At 46.7% G+C, this 25,706-nt stretch overlaps 3 protein-coding genes across 4 annotated transcripts; all 3 read right to left on the bottom strand.

The window, feature by feature from the left end:
- Positions 1-235: 235 nt before the first annotated feature.
- LOC120417214 (uncharacterized) lies at positions 236-1,093 on the bottom strand. The gene has a single exon (XM_039579176.1). It carries the CDS (start codon positions 1,091-1,093, stop codon positions 236-238), a length of 858 nt encoding a protein of 285 aa, XP_039435110.1.
- A 52-nt stretch (positions 1,094-1,145) lies between these two features.
- LOC120417195 (uncharacterized protein K02A2.6-like) lies at positions 1,146-5,282 on the bottom strand. 2 transcript variants are annotated; one of them, XM_039579163.2, is made up of 3 exons: positions 5,043-5,282; positions 4,351-4,422; positions 1,146-4,293 (listed from the first exon to the last, which is right to left on the bottom strand). In XM_039579163.2, exon 3 carries the CDS (start codon positions 4,281-4,283, stop codon positions 1,146-1,148), a length of 3,138 nt encoding a protein of 1,045 aa, XP_039435097.1. In that variant the 5' UTR covers positions 4,284-4,293; positions 4,351-4,422; positions 5,043-5,282. The 2 variants fall into 2 exon arrangements, with proteins under 2 accessions (XP_039435097.1, XP_039435096.1); XM_039579162.2 differs by having other exon boundaries at positions 4,351-5,282.
- A 4,180-nt stretch (positions 5,283-9,462) lies between these two features.
- On the bottom strand, positions 9,463-25,241 carry LOC120417191 ((E3-independent) E2 ubiquitin-conjugating enzyme). Its single transcript, XM_039579158.2, has 5 exons — positions 24,816-25,241; positions 13,368-13,481; positions 10,113-13,302; positions 9,847-10,053; positions 9,463-9,789 (listed from the first exon to the last, which is right to left on the bottom strand). The coding sequence occupies exons 1-5, from the start codon at positions 25,110-25,112 to the stop codon at positions 9,623-9,625; spliced, it is 3,975 nt and encodes a 1,324-aa protein (XP_039435092.1). The 5' UTR covers positions 25,113-25,241; the 3' UTR covers positions 9,463-9,622.
- Between the last annotated feature and the right edge of the window lie 465 nt (positions 25,242-25,706).

Raw genomic sequence — 25,706 nt, forward strand, 5'->3', positions numbered from 1 at the left:
ACTTTGTGGGAATCTGCCGGGGATTCCGGTGGGAATAAAATCCGTCGAGGTGATGCTCCTGAATGCTTCTTTATTCCACTCTTACTTCCACTCCTCTGACTGTCTCCCTCAACACTTCCTCGCTACCACAGGGTGGTCCCTTCTCTCTCCCGTCCTATAGTTTATTCTCTTCCACTAAGTAGGCTTCACTTTCTCACCTCGTGTCGAGTACCACATCTCGTTTTTTCTCTAGATACTAATTTGATTCTGTTCGCGAAACGACGTAGTCTCTGTACTTAGCTGGCGGCTTCACGTTTCGGCGGCTCCTGTAAACGTTAGGCGTTTGAGAGTCTTCAACCGGCGGCGATGACATGAGTTCAGCGTGGGCGTCGCGAGCGAGACTTGGGTCGTCTGGCGATAGTTCCTGGTGTGATGGTTCTTCCGGTTCCGCTGGTGGGATTCGTTTCACGTGTGTCACATTTCGCTCGTAGAATTTGTTTGAGACCTTGTTTTGCCACGTAACTCGAGGTCCCTCTTTGTTAACGATCAAGTACTCGCTGGGATCAAAAGTTGGGGTCAACTTGTTACCTGGCAGCAAATTTTTCATCAGCACCGAGTCACCAACCTGCAAGTCAGATTCTTTGGCGCGTCGTTTCCGGTCTTCGGACTCCTTTCCCTTTTGTTTCAGAAGATGGTCTCTTTCACGAACATCATCCATGTTGGGGGTCGATTCGATGTCTGTGATAGAGGGGATCTTCAACCTGATCGTCCTGCCATAGCATAGTTCCGTAGGGGTTTTTCCGGTCGTCGCATGAGGGCTCGTGTAGTACATCATCAAATAATCGTTCAAATCTTCTTTCCAGTTCCGTCCCGTGGCATGGCTGATCTGCAATCGCTTGAGGAGTGAACGGTTCTGGCGTTCCACCAAACCATTCTCCTGCGGCCAGTACGGGGTCGAGTAATTCAGCTGGATCCCGTGAAGTTTGCAGTATTCGTCGAAATGCGTGCTGATGAATTGCCTTGCGTTGTCCAGCGTGATCGTGACCGGGTACCCGAGACGCGTGAAGATCGTATGCAGCCGGCATGTGGTCTCCTCCGCCGTAATGCGTTTCATGATCTCGATCTCCTTGTACCGGCTAAAATAGTCGACGATAACAAGGAGGTACTCACCAGATGGGAGAGGGCCTAGAAATTTCGATGGCGACATCGATCCACGGCCTGGCAGGCATTTCTCGACGACACATTGGCTCTGGTTTGGACGGCAGACCTACCAATCTGCAGCCCTCGCAGCTCGTTACGTATTTCACGACGTCCTTGTCCATTCCAGGCCACCAGACGCGGTCTCTCAGGCGCTTCTTCATCACGGTCTCGCCCGGATGTCCTTCGTGCCCTAGGGCAAGCATCTTGCTGCGCAACGCCCGCGGTATTACCAGCTTAGTTCCACGAACCAGCAGGGCGTCTCCGACAAAACCGAGTTCCCCCTGGAACCTTTCGTACGCCCTCGCTTCCGGTTGGTTCCAGTTGCCGTTCCGGATACACTCGCGGACCGCCGACAGTTCCGTGTCGTTTTGTGAGATCTCCTCCAGTTCGCACGTGTCAATGGCGGCGGATTCTTGGATGACCAAAACAAGGAACTTACTGTCCGGGTCGAAATCGTCTCCACCTTCTACGTTGCAAAGCCTCGAGAACGGGTCCGCTATGTTGCTGCTGCCCTTCCTGTACTGGACTGTGAACCGGTAGGCTTGCAAACGTAGCACCCACCTTTCGATCCGCGGACAGGGGTTTGAGCTTGGAGAAAATATCAGTTCCAAGGGTTTGTGGTCCGTCTCCAGTTCGAAATGTCGGCCCAACAAGTAAACCGAGAATCGTTCGACCGCCCAGACCAGCGCAAGAGCTTCTTTTTCCGTCTGGCAATATCGTCTCTCCGTGGGGCTCAAGCTTTTGCTGGCGTACCCGATGATCCGGACCTCTGAATCGTTCCTGCGATCCGCGAACTGCACAAGCACTGCGCCCAGACCTACAGGGGAAGCATCTGCGATCACGCGCGTGCGGAGTGTGTTGTCGAAATATCTCAACGTTTCCAGATTGCAGATCATGCTCTTGAGATTTCGAAACGCTTCTCCCTGTTCTTGCTCCCAGAGAAATTGTACTCCTTTGTGCGTCAAATGCCTCAGTGGTGCCGTTGCTGTTGCCAGATCCGGGAGGAACCTTCCGATGTACGTCACCAAACCAAGAAAACTCCGAAGCTCTTCAGCAGTTTTTGGTGCACGGAACGCTCTGAGAGAGCTGATTTTATCTTCTGCTGGCCTGATTCCCTTTCCTGAGATGTGGTGTCCGAGAAAACTGATTTCGGTGACCTTGAATACGCACTTAAGGTGGTTGAGGAGGATGTTCTTTTCTTTGATGATGCTCATGACCTTGGCCAACGCCGCGTCGTGCTCCTGCTCGTCCCGGCCGAAGACTAGTATATCGTCGATATAGTTTACCGCGTTGGGGCAGCCTGCCAGGATTTGCTCGATGATTTTCTGGTAGCATTCGGAGGCGTTGCAGATGCCGAACATCAAGCGCTTGTAACGGAACATCCCTTTGTGTGATATAAACGTCGTTATGTGCCGGCACGATTCATCGAGCTCCACCTGATGGAAGGCGTCCTTCACATCCAACCGGCTGAACACGCGAGCCTCTTTGAGCCGTGGCAGGAAATCCTCGAACGTCGGCATCAGGTGTGTTTCCCGCTTGATGGCGAGGTTTGCCCTTCTCATATCCACGCAGAGCCGTATTTCACCGTTGTCCTTGACGACTGCGACGAGGGGCGAAACCCACGGGCTGTACTCGCGTACTTGCTCGATGATGTCTGACGCTAACAAAGAGTCGAGCTTATCTTCGATCTTGTTAGGCAGGGCCAGCGGCGGCCGGCGAGCGTGTTGTGCGACAGGTGTTACAGTGGGATCGATTTCGATGTTCACTTTGATTCCTTTCATCTTCGGGAATTGTCGTTTCTGCTCGCATTGGAGTCGGTAGACGTCCGGGACTTGAGTACTGGGCAAACCCAACGCTAACACACCAAGCTCTTTGGCGGTGGTGCGCCCCAGTAGCGGCTGCTGCCCGCCGGCAATCACGTAGAAGGTCGCTTTGGTGCTGGTTCTATGCTCTTTGTCCTCTACTCCGATTGTCGCGTCGAACACCAGCTTAACCGTAAGTGGTTCTGTGTGACCATAAGCCCGGAAGTTCACGTGCGATTTCGTTCGAGCGTCGGAGACCGCGACTCCCTGGTTCCTCAACTTGTCCCAGGTAGTATCATCGATGATGTTCTTTTGGCTTCCGGAGTCGATTAGCATTTGCACCATGACACCTCCCAGCGACACCCAGAGGAACTCTTCGCCATCGCCAACCGTAAAGATGAAATCTGTACATTTACCTTCATCCGATCGGGTGTCCAACTTCCGTACGTATTCGGTCCTTGGTCGCTTACGCTGTGTTGATGTCTGCTCGTTAAATTTACGCTTACGTTGGTCCGATGTCTGCTCGCGGGAGTTGCGGAAGTTGTGCCGCTTTTGTGTGCGACACATCTTGGCAAAATGTCCGCGCTTGCCACAAGCGCCGCACGGGTACGGTCTCGCTGGACACGAAAAGTCCGAGTAGCTGTGGTCGTAATTTCCGCATCTGCCGCAGACAGTCCGCCCGTAAGCCTCATTCCGGACTGCGTTCACTTCGCGGAACGGTTTGGGCTGTTCTCCGTTGTTAGACATCTGACCGACTTGGAACTTGATCGCTTGGTGTGCACTGATGGTTTTGGACACGTCGTCCATTGTCAGGACTTCCTTTTGGAGGAGTTTTTCACGAAGGTCTGGTGGCGCTAGCTGGATGGCCTTGTCGATCACGCTGATTTCTTTTGCTTCTTGTGCGGTGGCCCCGAAGTTGCACTTGTTGGCCATGTCTGACGCGCGCAACAAGAATTTGTCCAAAGTCTCATCGCTGTCCTTCGGCTGCATGGACCAGAATAGAAATCGTTGGTATGCATCGTGATGTTTCGGCGCGAAATACGAGTCCAGGTGATCGATAGCAACTTTGAACGGGTCGACCCCCGCGCGTTCTTCGACGTCTGCGTCGGGCATGGTACTGAATACATCCTGCACGTCAACTCCAGCCCGAGCGAGGAAAATATTCTTCAATTTGGTCTTGTTTGTTACGGAGTTGGCATTGGCCAGGAACTGAAACTGTCTTTTATACCGAGCCCACTCATCGCGAACCTCGTTCGGGGGCATCTGCTTGAACCGGAATGCCGGAATGTCGAACTTCTCCATAGTGGGGGTTCTAGAACAAAATTCTCAATTGTATTCTTGTTTACTTCCCGTAATTCTTAGTGTTTACCTGGTTGCTTTAGCAACTCTGGGCTGGTAGATAAGCTGTCTTGTTTCGTCCTGGTAGAGCGCCGATTGTTGTCTGTGTGAGACGGGAAATTAAGATTATTATTTGAGTTATTGCCCCCGAGTTTATCAACTGCCGTTGTTAAAATTTGTTGTAGAATTCCCGGTTGGGTTCTGAGCTCGAAGCTCCATTTCAAGCTCGCAGCTCAATGTCCCGAGCTCGAAGCTCAATGTCCCGAGCTCGAAGCTCAATATTCCCGAGCTCGAAGCTCAATGTCCCGAGCTCGAAGCTCAATATCCCGAGCTCGAAGCTCCATATTCCCGAGCTCGAAGCTCAATATCCCGAGCTCGAAGCTCATTATTCCCGAGCTCGAAGCTCAATATCCCGAGCTCGAAGCTCATTATTCCCGAGCTCGAAGCTCAATATCCCGAGCTCGAAGCTCATTATTCCCGAGCTCGAAGCTCAATATCCCGAGCTCGAAGCTCAATTCCCCGAGCTCGTGGCTCAATTTCCCCGAGCTCGAAGCTCAATTCCCCCCCGAGCTCGTGGCTCAATTCCCCGAGCTCGAAGCTCCTGTTTCTGGTTTTTTTTTTGCTTGGGCTTCTCCCTTCCGAAAATGTGTGCTGCTTCACCCCGACCTTCGTTGTTTGCTTTCCGTCCTTGCACCACTCGAAAGGTGTTGAAACTATTCTTACCGTTACCGTTTCGGATCCCATCCACAGTCGCCACTTGTGGGAATCTGCCGGGGATTCCGGTGGGAATAAAATCCGTCGAGGTGATGCTCCTGAATGCTTCTTTATTCCCCTCTTACTTCCACTCCACTCCCTGTCTCCCCAAACACTTCCTCGCTACCACAGGGTGGTCCCTTCTCTCTCCCGTCCTATAGTTTATTCTCTTCCCCTAAGTAGGCTTCACTTTCTCACCTCGTGTCGAGTACCACACACTTCATTCTCCTTTGCTTTCGCTACCTGGTCCTCGTCAGGCAGTCCAGCAAACTTGTTGTTCTTCAATAGCTGCTCCTCGTGCGACGAAGAGTTCTCCTCCTCCTCATCCATCGGTACAGTACCGTCGCTCTTTTTCGTCTTTTTGCTGTTCGATGTCACTTCCAAAAGCACCTTCCTTTTGGAAATCCCCGGTTTTTGGCCATCAGTTGAGGCCTCAACCTTCCTTTTGGAAATTCCCACTTTTTTGCCTGCTTGAGCCGCAGGTAGGGCGATATTGCCGGCGTTTTGCGCCGGGACGCGACGAGTCATGTTGAATCAGACAACCTTCCTCAACGAATGCTCGAATAACAATGTGGCAACCACGTTTGGCGACAAGCCTTCCTATTTTCCTGGAACTGTCTCGAACATTTGGTCCACTCAGAATGGACGCATTTTTTGCAAAGCAGGACCTGATGTCGGAGGAATTACTGGTCAACATACAAACATATCGCCTGGTTTTAGCAGCATCTGAAGCGTTGATCGTTGACAATACCTGCTTTGTTCGCTGCGAAAGAGTAAGTATCTGTCCAAAGGTTTTGTGACTGTGGACAAGCTTCCATCTTGCGCGAAGTTGTGCCATAATGAAAGACGACGAAGATCTTATCACAGTGGACTACGTATAGGAGAGTCGGATCGTAATTTGTCGACTTACCATCGACAAATTACGATCGTAATATTACGATCGAGAAATCTCGATCGTGAGTCGAGAAATTACGATCGAATGCAATAATCACCACGGTAATGGGACGACAGTCCGAAATGAAGTTCATTCTATTGCTAACACTCAACTGAAGTAGCTCGGTCTCTGGCAAATCTCCCAAACGGTTACGGCCTCAGGAAGATTTCAAAAGCTGAACATTTGATGAATTTTGAAAAGCAGTTATTTTTCAAGAAATTTTACGAAAAGCCGAAAGTTTCCCGACTGGAAGTTTGCGATACAGACGTACCTTGAAGTCGAAGAATTTTGGACCGCTGTGAAGCTGAAAAAGAAGGCGTACGGAACTTACGAAGCTGTAGATGCCGTTAAGGATCGCAAGGCAAGAGGCAAGATCATCCTGCACCTGGAACGCCACAATTTTTGTCACGTAAAGGATTCGAAAACCGGAGGAGACCATCTACATGAGGCAGCCTGCTGGATTCACAACCGGAGTCGTCAATACTGTGTGTCGTTGAAGAAGAGTATGTATGGGCTCAAACAATCCGCTCGAGTGTGGAACCACAAGATCGACACAATTTTCAAGAAACTGGGATTCAGCCAGGCTAAGGCTGACCCGTGCCTCTACGTTCGGAAGACCAGAAAGTCGATAGCGTACATCATCATCTACATGGTGATCTCTGTCGAGACTGAGGAGGAGTTTGAAGTATTTCACCGTCACGAACCTTGGAGATCTGAAGCAGGAAGGAAGTTGAGCGAGCGACCGATGGATTCAAGCTGAACCAGCAGAAGTACATCAACAAGATGGCAAGTCGATTCGGTTTGGAGGATGCCAAGAAATCGAAGATTCCCTAGGATACAGTCTACCTACAGCAGAAGGAGGAGAATGATCAGCTTCCTAAAAACACCGATTATCTGAGCTTGGTCGGAGGAAGAGTAATGAAAGACGACGAAGATCTGATCATAGTAGACTATACGTATAGGGGAGTCGGAGGTGTAATGGGACGACAGTTAAGTTCATTCAATTGCTAACACTCAACTAAAGCCGTTCAGTCTCTGGCTAATCTCGCAAAAGGCGAATGGGCATCGATACAAGTTGCCGTGGTGGAACGATGAGCTAAGATCTCTGAGGAATGCCCTTGAATCCGGCGAACAGGTTGACGCTATCTACATCGACTTTGGAAAAGCTTTCGATAGGGTGTCCCTCAATGCAGCCTCATGGGCCCGACCAAATTTGTGTACGAAATCTGTGGGTTTACCAGTTCTGACAAGCTGTTGTACGCCGTCGATCTGAAGCTGTTCCGCATAGTAAAGATGCCAGCCGAAGAAAAAAACAAAAATGTCTGAACACGACAGATTGCTGTGCGCTGCAGATGGACATCAATCTTACTGGAACATGAACTTGCACAATATGCTCTGATAGGTGGAAACGGCAGAACATGCTACTAACGAACTGAATAAGGAAGGGAAGAAACTCAACCACCTAAAAGCCAAACGCTGCTAACTGTTTCAAGACATCCTTCTGTTCTGACACTTCAAATGCGACTATCAATTCAAATTTGACGGCATTCAAACAACCAACGGCAATGAGTTAACATCAAATGTTTGGAGTTATTAGCGTAAGTTCCTATCGTTTATTCTCGCTATGGGGTCCCGTTTCGGTACTCATTTAATTCAAGCGCGGCTGGGTAGTCAAATGTGGCAGTGCGTGGCCGAATGGTTACGCTGTCCGCTTTGTAAGCGGATGATTCTGGGTTCGATTCCCATCTGCTCCAACCTTCCATCGGATGAGGAAGTAAAATGTCGGTCCCGGCCTTGGTTGTTGTTAGGCCGTTAAGTCATTCCAGGTGTAGGAGTCGTCTCCATGCCATAAGTACAAACAACACACCAAACCAAGCCTACTCCGGTGGAATCGCTGGCGGCGGTTGGACTCGCAATCCAAAGGTCGTCTGTTCAAACACTGGGGTGGAAGGTTCCTAGGAGTAGAAAGAGGTTTGGGTGCTCTCCCCATTCAAGCCTTCGGACTCCTAGGTTCGAGCAGAAACTTGCAATAGAGACCACAAAAGACCCGGGGGTCGTTAATGTGGATGGTTTGATTTGATTTGGGTAGTCAAATTAAAATACATCATGGATTATTAAAAGAAATGAATATCTAAGCGTTAATGGTGTGATCCAAAGAACACGAAGTCCGTAATAGAAGTGAAGAAAGTGTAAAGCACTCGGGATGTGTGATTCATCATTCTACGACAAACTAGAAACGCCCAAACAGTAAAATCTTTGTGTGTGTTCGCTATAACCAGCAGTTTTTATTTCTTGTCTTTATTGAGTTGTTGTTGCGTTCTGCGGCGAGAAGTTGAGTTTCAAGAGAAGTTGTTGTTAAGTTACTAGAGTTAGAGTAGCAGGGGGCGCGCGCACGCACACCCGCCCCAAATTGTTTGTGCTTGTGTTTCATAATTTCACTACTTTTGTTAAGTTATTGTATTTTATTGTTAAGCTTGTTTCAACAGTGCAAACTCTGCAAACTTTTTTAATCGTACCAACTATTCTCGACATTGCGTCGAACAAATTAAGCACGCCCTTTTGATTTTCTCTCATTTTCGACTCGCTGCCTCTTTGGGTTTGGTTATCCTCCTATCTATCTACAACAAAGGTTAAGTACCGGAACGCAAGTTGTAGCAAGAGTCGAGGTTCGTTTCTTTTCTTGGGTGAACGTTGAACTTTTGCCTTCAATTCCTTCTTTTTTTGTTTTCTTCGATGTTTTCCATACCTTATAACTTTTCAAGATGAAACAAACCTCAAAGTTGTGACAGCACAATATCTAAGTGTTTTCAGAGATCATAAATAAAAAAAAAAAAAAAATACCAAAACGTCGCTAGTTAACGGTTCTACATGCCAAACATCTACGATTTTTTCTCTCACTATCGCTACGATTTAACTTTGGCGCTGCTCTAATTGTAACTGCTTTTTTTCTGTGTTTCAACATTTTTGTATGGCATTCCAATGGGATACAACAGTTTTGGGTTGCTTGGCTAAAGGATGGCGATTTACGGTTTATGTGCGTGGCATTTCTTGTCGGTATGTTTTTATTTTTCAGTGTTTTGAATTTTTAAAATAGCGCATTCCTCTCTGCAGATGCTCAAAATGTTCCGTAGTAAAATAAGTCTAAGCTTTGTTGTAGTCACGCTTATTTAGCGGGTTCACTCTTTTTTCGAGCACATGTTTTTCTTTCTACCTTGTATTTTCCCTTCTGTTTAATTTTATAATTGATTTTTTTCTTTTAATATAGGCACAGCATTTTACGTGATTAGTATTGATTGCGAAAACAGAACTAAGGAAAGCAATCGTAACACTAATCAAAATTTGAGTCTAATGATATGAGATCATCAATAATTTTCTTTGGTTTAGTAAAACGGAATGAAAAGATTTTTTTGAATGAAAATAATACCTTGCGAAACAGAAAGTAAAAAAAAACATAACTTAAACAAGAAACAGAAAAACCGTATAATATTCAGCTAAACGATCAAATAACAAAACAAATGACGTTCCAACAAAGGAATGAAAAACGTTTCAATGGCCAGCAAAGAACACGCGCGAGGCGGGCGGGGGCGGTGGGAGCTTAGCTTAGCTTGCGGGGCCGTTATTCGGCGGTTGGCCCGCCATCGATTGACTTGAGCGTTTTGCGCAAGTTCTCCAGCAAGCCAACCAGCGTGAGGCAAAATCCGCGGCTGGCCGGAATCAGTGGAAAGTCCGGCATGATCGACGACGATGACGATGATGACTCGGGAATCGAGGGCGTTGATGCGTCTACGGGTAGATTGGACGTTGAACATGATGGAAGATTGACTAGAAGGAGAAACTTACCGCTAGCCTTTCGGTTGACCTCGTTGGACGCGTCCATCCAGCACTTGATGCGCTCGTACATGCCCTGACCACGCGCGCTAAAGTGCGCCAGAATCTGCTCGCTGAAGATCTCCGGCGGGTTGCAGATCAGCTTGGTCATGGACTGGACCAGCTTGAGCAGCACCATTTCGTTATACATGCGCGAGTTTTCCTTACCCTGCTGGGAACCTGTAATTAAACAAGATGTAATCAAGAAACGACCTAAACTGACTGATCAACCAAGTTACCTCTTTGCTTCTCGTACCCGGCCTCGTTAAAGTACGGTTCATCAACCAGGATCAGTCCCTGGATCGACACGATCACCTGCAGCAGCGTACTGTTGGGACCCCACATCTCGGTGCCCCGTCCGGACCACGTCCCGAGCAGCGAAACGCACACCTTGCCGTCCTCGTATAGGTTCGGGTTGAGCCGATCCGAGCAGTAGCTTATGTAGTGGCACATTGGCGGCGCACTCGGGTAGTCCTGCCCGAGTTGAATGTCAAACAGAAACAGCCCATCCTCGTACGGAGTCTTCTTCGGTCCCTCGATCATCACACTCAACAGGTCCAGCCGATCCTCGAACGTTCGCACCCAAACCCCCGGCGGAAGTCCCGTCCGCAGCAGCCGGTGCTCGCGCTGGACCGCCTTGAAGAAGCTTTGTGCGTTGTTCGTCTGGAACACGGTGAGCAGATACTTGTGCGTGCTGGGCGCGCTTTCGAGCACCTGGAAACTCTCGCCAATGTTCCACTCCGACCCGGAATCCTGCTCATTCACGGACTCGTTTAGCTCCTTCTGCTCTACGCTGGGAGTTCCAGTGTTGGACGGCTGCTGCGAGGGAGTCGAAGAAACGGGCTGCGAACTAAACGGCGGAGGCGAAAGCAAAATCTCCTCGATGATGATCTCCTTGAACGGATCTTCCTGGCTGTAGCGTTGGTTGATCTCTTGCAGGGCCTTCACCAGCTGAGCCTTGATCAACGAGCACAACTTGGCGGACACATTCTCCGCCTGCGGTGAAAAGCTAAAGATCGAGCTGGTGTTGTTTAGATCGTCGCTTATGTTCATGTACAGATTGTTGACGTTGTCGAGCTCGGCGTTCAGCAGCGACGTGTTCCCTGCAACTTCCGTAGAACTGTTCCGCTCTGCACCGTCACTTTTGGCGGAAAAGTTGCCGGAATCATCTCCCGCGGCACCGACACCAATTTCTCCCCCGGATTTGGACGAGCTGGTACTCGTGGTAATGGCCGGATTTTCATCAATGCTGGAAATATCCGACGAAGTGGACAGATTGTTGCCGGTAGGGAACCTGAACGACGTCGACGAGGTCGTGTTCAAGCTGGATGGATTTGGGGAAGTTGTGGCCGGTTTCTTTGCGGCTTGAGCGATGCTTGCGGTGACGGCGAGCGGGAATTTCTGCTCAGAACTGGGCGTTTCTGCCGTGGGCGTGGTCGTCTTTGAGCCGTTCTGATTGAACAATCGATTCTTCTGATCCAACACGCGTTCGGCCGTGGTTTGGTTGTTGGATTTGCGAACTCGCTCGACCAGGCCCATAAAATGCTCCTCGTGAAAAAAGGTCGTGTCCATCAGCCGATCCAGGTAGCGACACTTTTTGTACACCATCAACAGCTTACGCATCATTTCCTGGTTTTGCAGGTGCGGATTTATAATGAACAGCTCTTCCAGTCGAGCCATCGCCACCCGAGCGCGTTCAAGATTCGCCGTAAGTTTAGGCTTCGAGACCCGCTGCGGCGACAGACCACCCAACTCCGATGTTTCGTCTTCCGTTTCCCAAGAATTGTTGTCCGAGTCGTTGTTGCCCCAAAAGTTGTTCTCCGAATCGTACTGCCCCACCTCGAAAATATCCTGCGGCCAGCACATGCTCACGTGATCATCAACCCACCAAACCTTAACCATCCCATTCGGGTAGTTGTCGATCACCTGCCCGGCACTGCAGTTCGAGTCATCCCCGTTAAAGTTTGCCACCCGAATCACGATCGTACCGGGCCTGTACTGGAAATCCGGATGATCCTTCAAATCGTACACGCTCACTTCCGACTCCCCGTTGAACGTCGGCTGCGGCTCATCCGTGCACGTGTACGTGCTAAACCACTTGACCTTCGCCGTTCGACCGTGATGGTCCACGTTCTGAATAACTCCGTAATCCCGAAACGAAGGATTCTGCAACGGGTCGGTATTGCCCGCAAGTACAAAATCTCCCGGGAAAAACTCATGATCATCCAGATGATGAATCGGGCACAACTCCGTGGACGGAATGCTGGTTTCGATCGTGCCATCCTGCCAAACCACTGTCGCAATACTGTAAACCACCAACGTCTCCGTTATCACTTCATCTCCCACCGCCGGCATCTTATCCGAACTTGCCGACGACGATCGCTTGCGCAACTTCCGGATCTTCTTCGCCAGCAGCGGCGACTTTTTCGGACTGCCCCTCGGCGTGGCCGTACTTGAGCAAGACGAACCTCCTCCTCCACCACCCCCGTCCGAAACGTTCGACTCCTCACAACCTTCGTCGTCTTCCTCATCCTCCGGATCCGTTTGCCACTCGTCACTCTCCGCCAACTTACAGGCGGCCGTCGACGTAGCGGCGTTCGGACGTCTCGGCGAGTTGCGACGAAGTTTGCCCAGCTTCGCCGAAGCGTCCCTCGGGCACAGCTTGGATCGATCCGTTTCGACCTTATCGCGCGATCCGCCAGTCTCGCCACCGCTCTCCTTCGTCACCGTTATCTTATGACCGTCGTTATCACAGATCACCTTCTCGTCGTCTTCTTCCTCCTTCACGCTGCCCATCATCTTCTTATATCTAGCGCTAAGCTCCTTCCTCCACTGGCTCTTCCGGCAGAACGAATCGCCCTCCTCAATCTTCAGATAGTTCTTGTCGTTGATCTGTAACATGCACGACTCGAACAAGTTGAGCTTCTTCAACCGCTTCAAATCCTCGCCCGTAATGTAATCCGGCGGCTGCTGAATCCCGTTCTCCTTCATCTCCGCCGCCAACTCCTCGCACGACGCCTTGCACTGCCAGTGCACCCAAACGCCCTCGATGTCAACCGACTGGACGGTAAACTTCCGGTCCACCATCTTGTGCTTCCGGCTCAGCTTCATCTCGGCCGACGTGTTCAGCCACTTGGCATTCTCCAGCTCGCTAATCGGCCCCACTAGCGTCTGCCCGGGGTAAAACAGCGTACCGGCAAAGTACCCGCACCGGGACCGCGTGTCGTTGTCCTTCAACGTACAGTAATCGACGTCCGGTCGAACCTCGATCAGCGATCCGCACTGTGACTTGAGCACCAGCTTCTCGTTGACGTTCTTTGTGCTGCCGACCCACGAGTCCAGGCAAACGGCGTTATCCTTCGGCATCGAGAGCAGCGGGCGCAGTCGATCCGAGGACACGTTCCGAACCACCAGTTTGGTGCCAGCGATCTGGAAACGAAAGAACTTCATCAAAATCCATTTTATGTTAAGCATGACTTGTACCGTTCTCAAACCTTGACATCCGCTTTGACCAAAATTTCGTGGCAATAGCCCCGCTGCGTGTCCTTGCCCTTGATCATGCGCCGGACGACATCTCCAGGCATCAGCGTTCGATCGGCGAGACCGACCTGCAAGCGACGAAGATGAATAATTAGCAGATTTACTGACATTTACTAAATCCAAGTCCACCAACCAGTAGAGCAACTTTTTGTGAACATTTCTGTTTAATTTGACTTTTACTAAAAGTTATTCTATTCTTTTTAAAAGCATTTGAAATAGTAGTTTATGCAACAAGTTGCAAAAAGTGGATTTTTTCAGCACGAGTCGTACATTTATCCAACGAGGTTCACCGAGTTGGATAAATACGAAGAGTGCTGAAAAAATCAAGTTTTGCAACGAGTTCCATACAACATTTTTTGCAATTCCGAAAAACACCCATTGAGTGATATTTTAAGTCAAATTTTCATGTATTTTGTCAATAAATCGTTTGAATAAAAAAAATGTTGAAAAGTGTTACTTTTCAAAACAAGTGCTGAAAAGTTCAACTTTTCAGCACCCATTTCAGTGCTGAAAAGTAGAACTTTTCAGCATTTATTTTGAAAAGTGTTGCTATTCGATTCTGTTATTTTTGGTACAGAAAAGTAGGCTATTTCGTCGTTCAAGAATGACAGGAAAAGTAAGTAGTTTCACGACGGAATTGCAAAAATAATATTTCCCAAGTGTATTCTAAGGGGTCGTGCATAAACCACGTGGCTTTTTTTTGGAGAATTTTTGACCCCCCCCTCCCCCCTCATGGTTTTTCGTGGTTTCACGCCAACCCCCCCCCCCCCCTATATGGCCACGTGGCTTTTTCCTCCCAGGTGAAAAATCTTTAAAAAAAAAAGACAAAATAAGTATAGATGTCAAAAATGTTTATCCACAAATGATGTACCGTCAGTGGTGGTGACTTTTGGTCAAAAAACGATATTACTGTTGTTATTTTAACACAATAAAAACATTTCAAATTATATCGAAATAAATAATGTTGGGGAATGCTCCTGAATTTACCAACATTTTCCCAGAATATGGCTAGTATAATCACACCGTTCATAAATGCCAATCGTTTTAAAATTAACTCAAACTCACCCTTTAGAGGGGGTGACATTGGGTCAAATAGAAAACATTTTAATTTGTGTAGGTGCTGTAACACCATTAAAACCAATTTAAAAATATAATAAAAAAAAATAGAAATTCACTTAAAAGTGTGAAAAAAGTATGATATCACAAAGTTTAAGGTACCGTCAGTGGGGGTGACATTGGGTCTGGGGGGAGATTGGGTCAAAGTGATTATTTACGAATTTTACTATTTCTCAGGTTATTCTCAATGAAACTGAATTCTGTTAAAGGGGTTGTGTAGGGGACATCTTAAAAAGACTTCGCTGAAAAACTCTCGTTCCTAGAACAAATCCTGTTATTTTGGCAGATGTCTAAAGTTGGGGTACGTTTTTGGCCAAAAATGACCTCTCGAAAAATCATTTTTCTAATATTTTTGTTAGAATTGCTCGAAAACTACCCAAATGTTTGAAAATCTCCACTTCAAACATTGTAGCGTGTCAATACGATTCCCTCGAACAAGAAACGCTGTTGGATGACTTGTTTTTACCATATCTTTGAATTTCAGCATCATTTTAGTTTCATTTGACCCAATGTCACCCCCTCTAAGGGGTGAGATTGGGTCAATTTTCAAACTATTTCCATTGAAGGCAGTGTTCATCAAAATCCACCATATTTTGGGAAAATGTTAGTAAACTATCTAAGAACAAATGTACGTTGAAAGATTTTCGATGTTAATTAAATTGTTTTTGTTATTAAGAAATTTCGAGAGGTGTTTCGTTTTTTGACCCATAGTCACCCCCACTGACGGTAAATAATAACAGTATAACAATTCATTGGAATGGTACAAATAGTAAAAAATACTCTCAACAAAACAAGCAACTTAGTAAAACATATGTATTCAAAATAATGGAATTGCAGTGCAATTAATTGCATCCAGAATAAATATGCTTTAAGAATTAAAGCTATTTTGATATATAAACAGCATTCATGATTTAATTTAAATGCGCTTTTAAATATTTTCTTAAAATCGAAATTTATTAAATAGAAAAGTTTTGTTTCAGGAAAAAAATATTTTCATTTTATTTTAAGGAAAATATCTAGTTATGAAAGCTCCTAGTTAATATTTATTTAATTCCAAACATTCATAAAAATCCAAACTAAAGCAACTTTTCTTATTAATTAAGCATGATTGATTCCAATGATTCAGTGTGTCCAAAAAAGTCGAGCTGTTTAATTTTTTTCTCCATACAAGAATCAGAGACAGGGACAAACATTCAATATTACGACCTTTTGAAATGTTAGTCTTAATTTTTTTTTGTTGAAAATATTGATTTCGAAAAGATCGGAAAATTTCACGAAAGTTTTATTTATAAACATTGAAAATCGCACCATTAGTTGCTGAGATATCGACATAAGCAAATTATGGGTTGTTTGGGTAGTAAACATCCATTTTTCTGTTTTAAAATCTTTGCATGGCAATATCTCAGCAACAAAGCAACAAAAAAATTTCTCAGCATTTCAAAAAAAAAAATTTTTTTCAAAGTTGGGCAAACATGGGCACTTATTTTTTTAAATTAATAACTGCAACTATTTTTAAAAAAAAGTTACCTAAAAATAGCTATAACTTGAAAACGGTGCACTTTATGAAAATTTCACTAATGTACTTTTAGATTGCAAATTCGATTTTACACCAAATCGACCAAAAATTTCTTCAAAAGATACAGATTTTTTAATTTTCATTGCTGCCAAATTTGTATGGAAAACTATGTTTGACGTAGAACTTGGACTTGGTCGCTGGACCCGGAACGGACACGAAATAAAATACGCCGGAATAACTAACTTACTTCCGCTTTTATTCTTCCTTTTGCTTCGCGTGTTTCAACAAGACTGATGCTGATGAACGCCGATTTTTCTTCTTCTTGAACCTTCCTTTCGTCGCTTGCTTTCTCGAACCTTCCATCCGCCGTTAACGGCGCGTCAAAACACAGCTGAACGAGATGCGCAGGGTTGTGCATCACGCTGGTTGGGGAAATATGGCAGTGCAACCAGAACATACTCCCCCACCTTGAGGCACATGTGCCTCAATCAGTTGGTAGTACACAGATCTTTTGAACGGGGCGCAAGTACTCCACTTGACCTCGTCGCAGCGTTACCGTCCGGACAACTCCAGATGCGTCCGGGTGCAGCTTCACAATCCTGGCCAACTCCCACTGAGTCGGCGGTGCGTTGTCGTTTTTTACCAGCACCAGCTGATCCTCCTTTACGTTGGTCTCGGTCGTCCTCCACTTCGTTCTTGGCTGCAGGTGAGCGAGATATTCATCCCGCCAACGGCTCCAAATATCCGTCGTATGTCTGTGTACCAATTGCCACTTGTCCAAGCGATTCATCGGGAGGTGCTGCACACCTGGTTCCGGGATGAGGTTTAGCGGTTGTCCAACTAAGAAGTGACCAGGTGTCAATGCTTCGTAGCTATCCGGGTCCGCCGAAAGTGGGCACAACGGACGTGAATTGAGGCATGCCTCTACTTGCGTCAGCACCGTTGAAAGTTCCTCAAATGTAGCTGCGTCGGATCCTAGCACTGCGACCAGATGCTTCTTTGCACTCTTTACCGCGGCCTCCCAGAGCCCACCACGGTGCGGTGCTGATGGTGGATTGAACACCCATTTGATGCCCAAATTAGTCAGGAACCGGTTAGCAGCTACGTTGTGCTTCTCCAGCGCACCTCGGATCTCCTTCAGCCACGTGTCTGCTCCCACGAAGTTTGTGCCGCAGTCGGACCACATCTCGTTCGGGTGCGAACGCCTCGAGACGAACCGCTTCAGTGCGCCAATGAAGGTGTTGGTAGATAAATCACTGGCGAGTTCCAAATGGACGGCCTTTGTGGCCATGCACACGAAAACTACGATGTATCCCTTTGTGGTCTTTACGCCTCGCACGCAGGATGCGTGAACCTTCACTGGACCTGCGTAATCCACGCCGACGTGCGCAAATGCTCTAGTCCCCATCACTCGAGTCACAGGCAGGCTGCCCATGAGTTGCGAAGCCGTCCTTCCCTTGAGCCGCACGCACCGGGCGCAACCCTGAACCGCTTGACGAACAGCTGCTTGTAGTCCAATCACCCAGTACTGTTGGTTGACCGTAGCTGTGAGAAGTGTAGGTCCGGCGTGCAGGTTTCGCAAATGTAGTTCTCGCAGCAACAGCTCCGTCACCTTGTGGCTGCCCGGCAAGATGATGGGGTGCTTGACATCGTACGGATGCGAGGAGTTCTGAAGCCGCCCTCCTACTCGCATTGTGCCTTGGCCATCAAGAAACGGATGAAGAGCAGATAGCTTGTCCTTGGCCGGGAGTTCCTCACCTTTCAGTAGCAGCTGAATTTCCTTCTCGTACGCGCCGTGTTGTGCAAATCGAGCCAACTGAGCTTTCGCATCGTAAATTTCGTTTGGCGACAGACCTGGTTCCAAGTTTGCATCCTCAGACTTGAGTGCCAACAGAAATCGATTGACGTACGCCAGTGTACGTACAATGAGCGTGTAGCTTGACCGCCGTGCCAACAGCCGTGACTCGATGCTGTAGTCCGTTCGGATGACCATTGCAGTACTGTGCAACACCTTGAGCTGGCGGGTTTCCAACAGGTCCTCGTCGTCTATCGGTTCGAGTGGTACATTCTTCCAGCTGTCATCCTTCGAGTTCATCTCCTTGGGTCCATGGGGCCACATTGGGTGAGCTACCAGCTCAGCTGGGGTGAGCCCACGAGAGGCGCAGTCTGCCGGGTTGTTCTCGCTTCGCACGTGGCTCCAGCGATCACGTGGCAGCACTTCGAGAATGGCCGACGTACGATTTGCCACATACGTCTTCCACTTGCGTGGGTGCGCCGATAGCCAGTGAAGAACAATGCTGCTGTCCGTGTATGCGTAGAGTTCCACCTCGAGATGCGAAAGCGCCTGCACTATCGCCAGCATCAGATTTGCCAGAAGAGTCCCACCGTTTAACTCCAGTCTGGGCACGCACACTTGGCGTATCGGCGCCACCTTCGCCTTAGCTGCCAGTAGGTTCATCTCCGCTTGTCCAGTTTCGTCAGGTTCCCTCGCATACACCACCGCCGAGTACGCCGCTTCCGATGCATCCGAAAACCCGTGCAACTCGATCTTGCCGTCCTTGTTGGGTGCGAATCGCCGGATGCGTATCTGTTCCAGGAGGTGTAGCGTCTCCTTGATCTCCTTCCATGCTGGTTCAACAGTAGCTGGCAGACCATCGTCCCAAGAGAGTTCGCAGAGCCACAAGTGTTGGTACAAAATCTTGATTTTGATGGTCACGGGTGCCAGCCATCCAAACGGGTCAAACAACTTGGAAGAATCCGAAAGTAGCTGTCGTTTGGTGTTGACACTGTTCGGGCTGAGGTTGACCTTGAACGAGAATTCGTCCTCCTTGGGATGCCACAAAATTCCAAGTGCCTTGACCGCGTTCGCTCGTTCGTCCAGTTTCACCTCAACCGGCGTCTGGTCTGTCTCCGCCGCGTGTTGAAGTAGCTCCGGGCAGTTCGTGGTCCATTTCCGCAGATGGAAACCAGCGGACTCCAGAATCTCCACGACTTGGCTCTTTAACTCCTTCGCCCGCTGCACCGTTTGTGCTCCGGAGAGAAAATCGTCGACGTACGTGTCCAACTCGATCTTCTGGGCCGCCTCCGGATACTTGAGTTTGAACTCGCTGGCTGCTTGCTTCATCGATTCGATTGCCAAGTACGGAGCGCACTTGGTGCCGTAAGTAACGGTGCACAGCCGGTAGTGCTTGATGGGTTGGTCCTCCGTTTCGCGGAACACGATCCGCTGATACGATGCGTGTAGATGGCTTGATTCCCGGACACAATCCACCCGAAGATTGTGTTCTGCGCAACAGGAACCCCTCCGTCGTCCTTGACTTGCCCCGGCCGCAATAGAGCAAGAAAGACATCACATCCCAGGATCAAATCAATCGGCCCCGGCCGCTGGTACGCCGGATCAGCGAGGAAATCTTGAACATCTCTGTCCAAGAGGCTTGGATGCACCTGGCAGAGCTGCGTTGGGAGTGTGGACGTCAGTTTCCCCATGACGTAGGCCATCGTCTGTAGCACGCTAGTATCGTCGAACCGGTTGGCAATTTCGAGCTTCACCACTCCTCGCGTTGTTCCAGCAGCTTGTTGCCCCATACCGGTGACAGCCACCTTTCCGTTGGCGCGTGGCAGTCCGAGTTTGCTAACGCAGGCCTCCGAGATCAACGATGCTTCGGAACCGGAATCGACGAGTGCCCGGGCTTGAATCAGACGGCCGTCAACTCCCCGAATGCGGATGATGGCTGTGGGCAGAATGAATGCTTTCCGTGGCACATCCGCTGGCACTTGCGCCACCATCGTGACGACAGGATCGATCGTGGAGTTTTCTTCCGTTGCGCTCTCGTTCACCACTTGTCTCACCGTACTTTTCGGGCACAACAACGTGTGGTGACGCTGTTTGCAGTCCGCATTCCGGCACACTGATTTCGAACTGCAGGACTTGGCAATGTGTGACGATCGCAAACAGTTGTAACACAACTTTTCCTGTGCCACCAGATCCCGTTTGCACTGCAGGTCCATCTTCCTAAATTCGTCACACTGGTACAACGGATGTTCTTTGGAACATTTCGCGCACTTTTCTTCCGCCGCCGCCGAGTATAACGACTGCACTTTCTTCTCCGACGGCGGTTTCTTCGTGGTCTCCTTCTTGGGACCGTTCGGCGACACCTTCCTCGAAAACGCTGAGCAGGTTTCCAGCGCATCGCACCGGTTGCCCAAAAATTTCAGGAAGTCGTCCAACGAGGGGTTGTCCACTTCGACAATACGTTGCGCCCACAGGGAACGCGTTTCGTCGTCGAGCTTTTCCAGCAGAATGTGGATAAGCCACGGATCTCGTGTGTTGAACTCAGCTCCAAGTGCGTTGAGTTGACGCACGACCTCATCGGAAGTCGTGGCGAGCTTTCGAAGTTCGCCGGAAACTGCTTCTTCCACCGCCGGTTGTTCCACGAACTCTCGAACCAAGGCAAATACGGTGAACTTTTTCTTGTCGTAGTAGTCCGTGAGAGCTGTCCATGCCTCCTCGTAGTGGGCATCGGAGATCGAGTACCGGCCTACTAGCTGCTGCGCGAACCCGTCCACATACGAGACCAAGTACTGCATTTTCAGCGACGGTCTCAAATCGTTCCGGTTGTGAATGGTCGTGGTGTAGATGTCTTTGAAAGAGCTCCAGTGCTTCCGTTCCCCGCTGAACTTTGGCACGTCGATCGCCGGAAGTCTAACGTTCGGTACGTTGTTCCCCGCCGGCTCCAGATTTCCACCTGCATTCCCCGAACGCTCCATCATGGTACGCTGAGTGTTCAGCAGTAGTCGCATCGCTTCGCGCAGTTCGCCGTTTCCATCGATCACCGTGTGGCCACTATCCGTAGAACCTGTTTCATCCGGATTGTTGTCAACGATGTACTTTTCCAAAAGGTTCCGTGCGGCGTAGTACGATTCGTTAAATTCCTCCCGATAGTCGTGGACTGAGGCAATGACCTCCGGATTCTCTTGCTCCTGTTCGATGCTCTCCTGTGTCTGCCGGAACTTTCCGGCGAGTTCTTTGAGCAGCTCCAGCCGATCCGTCGCTTCTCTAATGGACGCTTTCCGTTCGCCGAGCTTCTCGGCCGCTGCAAGCTCCCTTTTCACCTGCGCAAGCTGCGCATTTCGGACCCGTTCCAGTTTGTCCATGTTCACCGGTTCCCGACTATCCGGACTTGAAGGACCATCTGTTTGACGTAGAACTTGGACTTGGTCGCTGGACCCGGAACGGACACGAAATAAAATACGCCGGAATAACTAACTTACTTCCGCTTTTATTCTTCCTTTTGCTTCGCGTGTTTCAACAAGACTGATGCTGATGAACGCCGATTTTTCTTCTTCTTGAACCTTCCTTTCGTCGCTTGCTTTCTCGAACCTTCCATCCGCCGTTAACGGCGCGTCAAAACACAGCTGAACGAGATGCGCAGGGTTGTGCATCACGCTGGTTGGGGAAATATGGCAGTGCAACCAGAACAAACTATATGGACAAACTAATGATGCAAAATGGCTTGGGCACCAAAAAAGGTTTCAGACGGATTAAAAAAATCAAAAATTAAAATTTAAGAATAAAGACCGATTTTGTATAGAATTGCTCGAAAATCAATTTCGTGTCTTTGGAAAAGTTGTAGACAACGCGCTAAAAATCATTATTTTAGTCATGGACATCCAATTTGTTTAAGTCTTACTCTTACTTTAAATTGATTTTGCTATCGACTACGTGTTTTGAAAAAAATTAAAAAAAGATTGAGCTAAAATTTGGAATTTATTTTACATTTTTTTCAGTTGTTTAAATAGGCAATTATCTATGATTTAAGATTTTTGATCCAACTTTTGGTTGCTGAGATAGTGAGATATTACCTCAAAATAAATACAAAAAAAAATTGAATAAGTTAATTTTTCAATCTTTTAAATATCTTTGAAATTATTAACACTGGGACGCCCAACGCATGTCCAATATACACGGATGCCAAATGTCCCGGTTGGTTGAGTTATGCCCGAGAACCAGCGAGTTGAAAATACCGTTCCATCTTTTTTAAGGAGTTTTATTTATGTTGATTTTTAACGGCATTGTATTGAAATTTGTTTCACAAATTGATATCGGCATTTAAAAATTAAGTGAATCTTTAAAACTTAAATTATTTTAATGTGTCTATATATTTGAGTGGTTTTATCTCAAATATGAAGTTGAGGGTATAGTATATTTTCTCAGCTTAAAGAAAAACTAATATTTTCAGGAAAGGGCACCTTTGGCCCCTATTTTTTTATTCTTTTAAATAATTGAGAACAAAAACAATGTTTGCTTGAAGCTCGTTTTTTTTCTCTAAAAATCTAAAATGTTTGCCCATGTTTCTCTTTGGCTCAAGAAATGAAAAACTAAAAAAAAATACCTACAACTTTAACGATGGATAGTAAACGTGTATTTTATGAATTGTTATGTAATATAACAATCCGAATGGTGTAACCCATAAAATAAGGAATATATTTTAGACCAAAATATTCATCAAATTTTTTGGTGAATCTTAAAGTATGTATCGTTAGACGTTTCACTTGCAAATGAGGTAGTGAAACTGAAATTTTGCGCTATGATCCTGAAATTGGGGTTTTTAGTTTCTTTGAACTTAAAAAAATATTGCATGAGAGAGAAGATACAAGATATCTTGAGTTTGTTTTAAGTGTCAAAAGGAAATCTTTCGATTCAGATTCTTCGATCACTTATAGGACCAGCTACAGTAATTAGCTAAGATCTGAGATTTTGAAAATAATTTTTTTCTTCGCAGAGAATCATTTTTAGATACTTCATTTATAATACATATTTAGTTTTTTGCCTTGTTACGAAAATCTTATAAAATTGTCAGCAATATTTATTTTTTAAGTTGTTCCAAAATAGAACTATCGAAGACTACATCTACTTTCAATGCAAATTTGCAAGCACATTTTTAACTACTTGATACCATCAACAAAAAAAAAAGAAATTGTGTTTGCATTTTGGTACGCATTTTTTAGGGTATATTAACTTTGGATACTGTCACTTTATTTTTTAACAGCTTTTAAACTTTTGCAAGACGTAGTTACATGAGTATTAAAAAGTGTACATTCAATAACAGGCTCAAAGTATTGATATGAATCTGCCGAAATATATAATTCAATATTGAATTGGAAAATATTATGACATTGAAATATAAGTAATAATTTTAAACACAATAATTGTATGGTTTTGAAGTGTAACAAAAAATGTATGCATATAAGTAAATTCAAAGCGCGTATTTTTTTGTTTTTTTTTTTTAAGAAAAGATTTTTTTTAAAGGCCACGTGGTCAACCGTCGACCCCCCCCCCCCTCCCCCCCATGGCTTTTCATGGTTTTTTTCGGTCGGATTTCGGACCCCCTCCCCCCCCCCTAAGTAGACCACGTGGTTTATGCACGACCCCTAATCTGACGAGAATGAACTAGGTAGGCCACGCTCATTTTTCTATATTCGGCTGAGTACTTTTTTTTTCCTGCGCTCTTTTTGGGTACTCTTAGTGCTGCCATTTGTGACGAAATTTTAAGCAAACACTCAGGAAAAGTGGCATTGATAGAGAAAGTATCCTGGCATCACTGGCCGTATTCGAACCGGTTCCCAGTTAACTCAATCGGAATTCTGAAACGGAATTCAATTCGAATCGTTTACGTATTCCGTTTCAAACGCAACAACCGATACGTACACGGAATCGGTTGTTGCGTTTGAAACGGAATACGTAAACGATTCGAATTGAATTCCGTTTCAGAATTCCGATTGAGTTAACTGGGTGGCCACCCTTTGTTCTTTATTTGCCTTCGCCTCTCGCTCGGTTTTCATCAGCCTTCGATTTGAAAAGGTATAAACGTCAAGTGACTCGGCGCGTTTGTTTTTTTCGATAGCGCTTGCAAATTAATTCTCGATTAAATTTTCAAAAGGTCCTATCTGCATAGGAAACCCATGAGGGATAGGTTGTTTTGAAAATTTAATCTAGAATTAAATGTTTCGGGATTGTTTTTCAAGTGAGTGAATAACTGATGTGCAAAAAAAAAACATGTTGCCGGTAATTGGAAGCAATTTCATATCTTAAGCGCTATGAAAATGTTGGAGCAAGCAATGAAAAGTGACAATATCTTCAGCATTGTAAATAAAACATTCTTATTTCGATCACTGAAAAGAAGGTTGTTTCTTTTACTACGCAACAATAAGTTTAACGAATAAACAATAAAATCAGAAAAGAAGTGCTCAAGAATAGAGAATGCACGTTTTTTTTGTACAACAACATCGTTTGGCATAAGCAAGAATAATTCTGCAAGTTAATGATAGCAGTTTGGGTGTAAAATTGAATGCTTTCTAAGTATCTGAAATTCTCGTCTTGCCGGTAACCTTAAAGTTCGCGTAAATACATAATAAAAATCTTTTTATTTAAAATAAAATTATTGACTGCTTCGCAGCTCTGAGATTAGAAATTAATATTTATTGCTATCTGTTCATTCTTTTATCGATTGTATGGCAAGCCTGCCGGAGTTACAAAAAGGACGACGAAAAAGTATTTTAGGAAATAAATCGATTTTTTTTTTCGCTCTATCTGTCCCACCCAATGTAAATCCCGATGACTAAATTATGTTGCTCTCGGGCGGCGGCAGAGGCAAAAGAGGTGTCAGGACCGACATCAATAATAAATTCGTTTCATAACCATAATGTGTGGTGCACAAAGGCACTACGACGACCACCGGATCGGCCATTGCCCGCACCCATCTCCACTTACTTTGCACTGCTTGACCACCTCGATTTGGCCGTCCGGGTGCCAACAGGCCCGGATTTCACCCTTTTTCAGCGCATCCTCTTCGAATCCTTCTTCACCTTCGCTGAACTCGACCTCCAGAACCACACCGAACTTGACGCGGCCCTTGCCATCGATGCAGAACACTTCGTCCTCGTAAAAGTATTGATTTTCATCGCCACCCTCCGGGAGTTGGTGGTCCCCTGCTGTCGGATTGCTGCCCTGGCCCTTCGCCTGATGCACTTTTGATTTGGGATTGCTGTTGCCACTGTTTGAAGCCATTACGACGAATGTCGGCACATTGCTTACGGAGAATTTTTAAGAATCGGAACCGAGCACTGACCGCGGAACAAACGAAATCCGATCGCCGATTTCGATGGTGTCCTGCGACAATTTGACACTTGCTTTTGTCAAAAGGTCCTGCGTTTACTGCGATCGAAAAAGACGCAAAAGTAATACAAATTTCTCAGCTTTGTGTTGCGTGCTTTGGATAATTTGTACTCAAAATCCATCTACACTGTTAATAGTTTTTGCGGGTAAAACGATATCAGAAACTCTCCACATCCCAGTCAACTCAATCGGAATTCTGAAACGGAATTCAATTCGAATCGTTTACGTATTCCGTTTCAAACGCAATAACCGGTACGTACACGGAATCGGTTGTTGCGTTTGAAACGGAATACGTAAACGATTCGAATTGAATTCCGTTTCAGAATTCCGACCGTGAAGAACTCAATACCGTTATCAGGGGTGACATTGGGTTTGGGGGTGAATAGAATCCTAAAGCCCTTTGTCATTTTTTATGTGCAACGGTAAAAAACACGATTAAAAACCCTTTCTGATCACTTTTTTTGAATTTTAATGCAAAAAACTAAA

Source organism: Culex pipiens, chromosome 1, assembly GCF_016801865.2.
Source record: "Culex pipiens pallens isolate TS chromosome 1, TS_CPP_V2, whole genome shotgun sequence".
Classification (NCBI taxonomy): Eukaryota; Metazoa; Arthropoda; class Insecta; order Diptera; family Culicidae; genus Culex; species Culex pipiens.

What these genes read in the sequence shown, in the direction of transcription:
- LOC120417214 (XM_039579176.1), bottom strand. Translation starts at nt 1,093, where the DNA reads ATGAAACGCATTACGGCGGAGGAGACCACATGCCGGCTGCATACGATC.
- LOC120417195 (XM_039579163.2), bottom strand. Translation starts at nt 4,283, where the DNA reads ATGGAGAAGTTCGACATTCCGGCATTCCGGTTCAAGCAGATGCCCCCG.
- LOC120417191 (XM_039579158.2), bottom strand. Translation starts at nt 25,112, where the DNA reads ATGGCTTCAAACAGTGGCAACAGCAATCCCAAATCAAAAGTGCATCAG. An exon ending in TGGTCAAAGCGGATGTCAAG is followed by an intron (nt 13,303 to 13,367) that starts GTTTGAGAACGG and finishes TTTCGTTTCCAG; the next exon opens with ATCGCTGGCACCAAACTGGT. An exon ending in GGTCAACCGAAAGGCTAGCG is followed by an intron (nt 9,790 to 9,846) that starts GTAAGTTTCTCC and finishes ATCTACCCGTAG; the next exon opens with ACGCATCAACGCCCTCGATT.